A 5509-nucleotide genomic window follows, 5' to 3' on the forward strand; every position below is an offset into this window, starting at 1 on the left:
ACAGATTTCCCTCAAATTATTATGGTCACTGTACTCATAACATCTCTCCAGCAAAAATTATTCTTTTTTGTTTTCACCTATGGGACAACTACCAAAATGGTGTTGCTCCGTTGGCATTAGATGAGTTAAATGAATGGTCATTTTAATCCATTTTTATATTAACAGGTTCTGATCCTTCTATATGTTTTTGAAGCAATCAGACCTTAAATTGAAGTCATAAGTGCTGGGATGGCTATGAACTTCAGAAGGCCTAGCTCTAGGTGGTCCTGAATTTTAAAATTTGGCCAAAGAGACCACCCCAAAGCTGTGCAGTAAATCAACAATGGAGCTGACTGGAAGATTCCTGGTTTCCCATCCCTTACTTAGCCATTCCTGAGCACTGCTGTCAGTACCAGCACTGCTAGTAAACTTGAAGGAACACCTTATTTTGATTGTTTCAAAAATATAGTAGGATTTAAAACACAAACATCGCTTAACTAGGGGTGAAGTTACACATTACACTTAAACCATACTAAGGCACTTAAAACACAAGTGTCCACACATTAAAGACTATTAACTTGTGCTAAGCACCTTCCTTAGCTTGTGTTAGGGTAACTTCAGTACATTCAAACTTTGATACTAATTAGCACTCCATAGATTTAGTATGGTCTCAATGTAATGTGTAACTTCACCCCTATAGGATTTTCTCTAAGTGCAGGATGAGCTGATGTTGAGGCTTCAAAAGAGAAAAGGAGGGGGAAATGCAAGTGTGGGGACTACTACTCCCTCTCCCACAGATACTGTCTCTTGGACGTGTAAAAACCCACCATTTGTTTGACTTTGGGTCCCCCTTTCAACTCTGAACCTCCATACTTCTGCTTCATCCTTCTGTCTGGAGACAAGATCCTCACCTAGAGGGTCCCAGGTGCTGTCTGTTCCTCCCCAAAGACAGTGCACAATTCCCCTTCACTTTCCTGGCAAATACATACCCATTCTTCCTTGACTCCAACAATACAGATAAGCACCAACATTTTCCGTATCATTTCAAGTCACATGTCTTTTTCACCTTGACACTATATACATGATTCATAAGTTAAAATGCACGGCCTAACTCATACAGTGTCTACCTAGCGTGACAAATCATTCTAAAATTAAATAATGAAAACCTTTACTTGTACAGGAGTCCAGGCTTCTGAAACGATTGCTGCAAAGGACCTAACCAGAATGAATACATATAAAGGCATCATTCAAAGTGCTGGCAGAAAACTGTGCGTAGATCCAGCTGTGATTGCTGGCATCATCTCTAGAGAGTCACATGCAGGAGCTGCCCTAACCCGTGATGGCTGGGGTGACGGGGGAAATGCCTTCGGTTTGATGCAAGTGAGTAATTTACAAGAATCTTAGAACAAGATAGCACGAACGGGTGTTATAGGCAAGAAGACAGCCTTATTTCTCAATAGTGCAGCTACTGCTGATGTCCATACCATTAAAACAAACTAGAGTTGCAGCAGCACCATGCTGACTAGCACACAGGACAACTGAAATCAGCGAGCAAGCTTCTTTACTGTGTTGACTACAGTTTGGATAGTGTTTTTCAGCAAACTATATCTAAGGGGTCCACAAAAGATTACTATGAGTAGTCAAAAGTATGTGATTCTTGCAATTCAAAGGGCTCTGTACCTTTATTTGAAATTTCCAAAGGGGTCCCCACCTCCATTTTTTAGGGGTCCACAAGTGAACAAAGGTTGAAAACCACTGTGTTAGGGACTGTGTTTTAACCTTCTAAGAGGCTGTGCATTTTACCCTACCACCCAGAAAGTTCATTCTCTGGTGGCAACATTTGTGAAGGTGAAAGCCTCACATGAAGGAACTAGGTGAGTCTGCATTCTCATTATAGCAAGTTTATAGTTGATCCTTTCCATTACTTTCCAAATTCCCTGGTAGCAGCGGCAGCATGTTTAAATGTGTATGGAATTCTGTAAAGAAGCACCCTCTCCCATGCAAGTGTTGCCTAGCTCTGGAACTCTTTAAGCAGATGGGTACCTCAAGGTTTGATTTTAAAAGGTCCCGAGACATATAATATTCAGCTTCTGTGCACACCCACAAACACTTTAGTCTCAACAGGGCTGAGCACCTCAGTGCCCATCTCACCCCCATTGTCTACTGGTATCTAACAGCTAGACTTACCTCCACCTACCTCCACCCAATCTAGGAAGAATATTCATAGCACATTTAGCTATGAGGCAGTGACAGTTGCATTTTCATTTAAAGCACAAAGGGAAGGATTGGAAAGGACGTGGCCCCTTTTCCATATAATTTAGTAATTAGAGCACTCCCCCATGATGTGAGTGTCATTCCCACTTCTGCTGCAGGGGATTCAAACCCTCATCACCCGTTTTTCCTAACCCCCTAAGTCTCCAGCCTATTGTGTGGTGGGGCTGGATTGCATTCTCTATTCAAGATTCACCAAGTCACAGTATGCGAGGTGAAGGTCTTCAGCTTAGTGTTTAGGGCCCTCAATTAGAAACGTGACCTTCTGAGTTCTGAGCACAGTTCCGCTTCTGTCAGCACTGCCAATATCTAGTAGTGAAAATGTAGTATACAGAGAAGATCACGGGGCATTCTGGCAAAGATTTGACGCAATAAAAGCTAGTTGAATGCATTGAGGGGGCAGTAACTGCCTAAACTTATTGGGGAAAGTCTTATCTCACCTTTACATGTGTAAGTGGCACAAATATAGCCACTTAACTGCAATTCTTGGCACTGCTGCCAAATTTAGATCCTATTTCCACCTGTGGTGGAACAGAATCATCCTATACACATGCTAGCCAGAACTCATGCGGAGGAGCAAGCCCTTCGCACCATTTAGCCCAATGGCCTCATGGTTCGAACACTTGCCTAGGGAGGCATTTTAGATTCTAGGTTTTGATCACCCAGAGGGTTTGGGCCTCTATCTCCTCCTTCGCAGAAAAGTGCCTTAACCATGGCACAGGGAGACCTGAGTTCTGGCCCTGATCCCTGTCCCATTGGGACAGAAACAACTCCATTCCTGTTGATTGGTGTTATCCAGTGAATATTAAATGCATTGTTTGGTGGGCTAACTTCAGGAGGGGAGTGGTCAGCAATGCCTGGCCCATGGCCTGGTGATTAAAACATGTTACTAAGAAACAGAAACATATAGCTTCAAATTCCCTCTAGGTGACCAACAGCCTAGAACCTAGCAGGCTCTTAGGTGGCAGGACCCTCTAGTCATAGTTTTTCTCTCATGAAAGCTTTGTACTGAATAGACATTATATATAGGTGCCAGGCATTTTTGTTTCCTACAGGCACGTATATAAACATAATGAAGCCTAATGAGCCTATTCAGAAGGGAAATGCAGGGGAGTGCATAGTTACATAGAATGAAAACTGCATGTAAAGGCCAAAATTGTAGTTACAACGTTACATAGGTACTTGGTTGCATACAAGGTTTAGTTCATCATCTTTTACCCTAGAGGAGTAATGTTCCCTTGGTTTCTTCTAGGTTGATAAGAGGTATCATAAAATCGTTGGGGCATGGAACTCTGAGGCTCATCTTATCCAGGGCACGCAAATCCTTGTGGGTATGATTAAAGAAATCCAGAAAAAGTTCCCAAGGTGGACTAAAGAACAACAGCTGAAAGGTAAAGTATGGAATATATTCAGGCTATGAGACAAGGGAAATCCTAAGACACATATCCTATTAAATATCTTGTGTTACTGAACTTCTGCAAGAATCTCTCATAATTTTCACCATTGATACAATTTTTCTGCTTCCTGATTTCCCAGAGCTTGGATAGTGAAACTAAATACATCTGTTTCACATTGGTTTTCCCTTTCTTTAGCACAGTATTGGGTCTGAGTTTTCAACACTGCAGGGGAATAGTTAAATCCAAAAAGAAATCCTGTATACACATGTGCTTTAATGTTCATTAACCTATTTTAATATGCATTGAAACATCACAAAAAAACTGTGCTCTTTAACTAATGTGCATGAAAATAGACTTGTGTGTCTTTTTCTAGTACTTCACTAATTTAATGTGCATTACCTAAAGTGTATTAATGAATGTCTAGATCCACCCTTTATGTTGTTATCTGGGCCTCAACTATTTGGCCATGGCTGTGTCTACGTGAGATGCTGACTCCACAGTAGCCTGTGACAACTGTGCAGTAGTGTCGTATGGTAGGAAACATGATGCAACTCTACTGTGCAGTAGTAATGAGCTACTGCATGGTCAGCATCACAAGAAAGCCATCTGGTGATGCTACATCACAGTAGCTCTGGTTACTGTGCAGGCATTTAGTACTTGTTCATACAACTACTAAATGATTGCATGGTCAGCATCTCATGTAGAAGCGGCCATGAGAACTATCCTGAAGCCATTGAAGGTAGGAAGAAGTCTGGTATTTATTGAAACAGTGCCAGCATGTCATTCTGAATCTCTGTAGACGTACAGTCTTTTTGAGAACTATAGATAGATCTCAAGAGAATTACAAGATTGTGCAGGTTAACATGAAAGATGGAATAGAGAAAATTAGTCTCCAGTGGTGAGCTTTGTACTGCTAGATCTAGACTGATTCTAATATCTAGGTTAGTTCATTTACAGATAGCTCAGGTGTCTATGCTACACTGAAGCATGCTGGCACAGAGATTGAGAGAGAAGAGGAGAATGAAGTCCATGCTCATGTTTTAACATTCACCTGTTTGTAAATGGTTATTTACAAACTTATTTTTAAGAATTTTAACATTCACCTGTTTGTAAATGGCTCCTGTTTGTAAATGGTTAGCCAACTGCATGCTATATTTTCACACAGCTACTGGTATCTGTGAATGTAAAACCATTAATCCTGATTTTTGAGTGAATTTAGGATTTTATACATTCTATTCACAGAACCTCAATCTAATAAGATACAAAGTAAGAGAGCAATTTAGACATTTCCAAAAGCTCTTACAAACTAGGAGAGAATGTTTAGTTTTCTATGTTTACACTTCTGATGCTTTTTTTCAGGTGGGATTTCTGCCTACAATGCAGGACCTAGAAATGTCCAGACCTATGCAGGAATGGATATTGGCACAACCCACAATGATTATGCCAATGATGTAGTTGCACGAGCCAAGTATTATAAGAAACGTGGATACTAAATGTGGCAATGCCCTTCTACTTGGATATATTACAGTCCTTAAGTTGATCAGTCCAACTTTAATGAGAGAGCTTGAGCATTGCTTAATGTTACTGATTGTTTCTCTGAGCTATGAGGCTTCCTTGGTCTTACTGTTGTCATTTTGTTGCCTTCCCAATTTTAAATGATGCTTATTTCATTATTTGTCATTTTGCTAAGAAATCAAAAGGGGAAGTTGTCTCTTTGGGGAATTCAGCTTTCATTTTCAAATTTTTTGTAAATTGCTTTGATAATGCATTCTTACAGTGGCTGGCTTTTGGTTGGAAATCTTCAGGTGCTATGCAAATCATGCATATGTATTCTAATTTGTACATTCATTCCCCTTCCCCCC

At 40.6% G+C, this 5509-nt stretch overlaps 1 protein-coding gene across 1 annotated transcript in view; it reads left to right on the forward strand.

Annotated features, from left to right (window-relative positions):
- LOC109303436 (lysozyme g-like) overlaps positions 1–5509 on the forward strand; it is a 23361-nt gene that overhangs the window by 4408 nt on the left and 13444 nt on the right. Inside the window, exons 4-6 of the mRNA XM_019525639.1 lie at positions 1160–1359; positions 3503–3641; positions 5007–5098. Coding sequence (XP_019381184.1) covers positions 1160–1359; positions 3503–3641; positions 5007–5098 — 431 coding nt within the window. The remainder of the gene's footprint in view (positions 1–1159; positions 1360–3502; positions 3642–5006; positions 5099–5509) is intronic.

The sequence above is a fragment of the Gavialis gangeticus genome, unplaced genomic scaffold, assembly GCF_001723915.1.
Source record: "Gavialis gangeticus isolate Ggan-Ray unplaced genomic scaffold, GavGan_comp1, whole genome shotgun sequence".
NCBI classification, from domain to species: domain Eukaryota; kingdom Metazoa; phylum Chordata; order Crocodylia; family Gavialidae; genus Gavialis; species Gavialis gangeticus.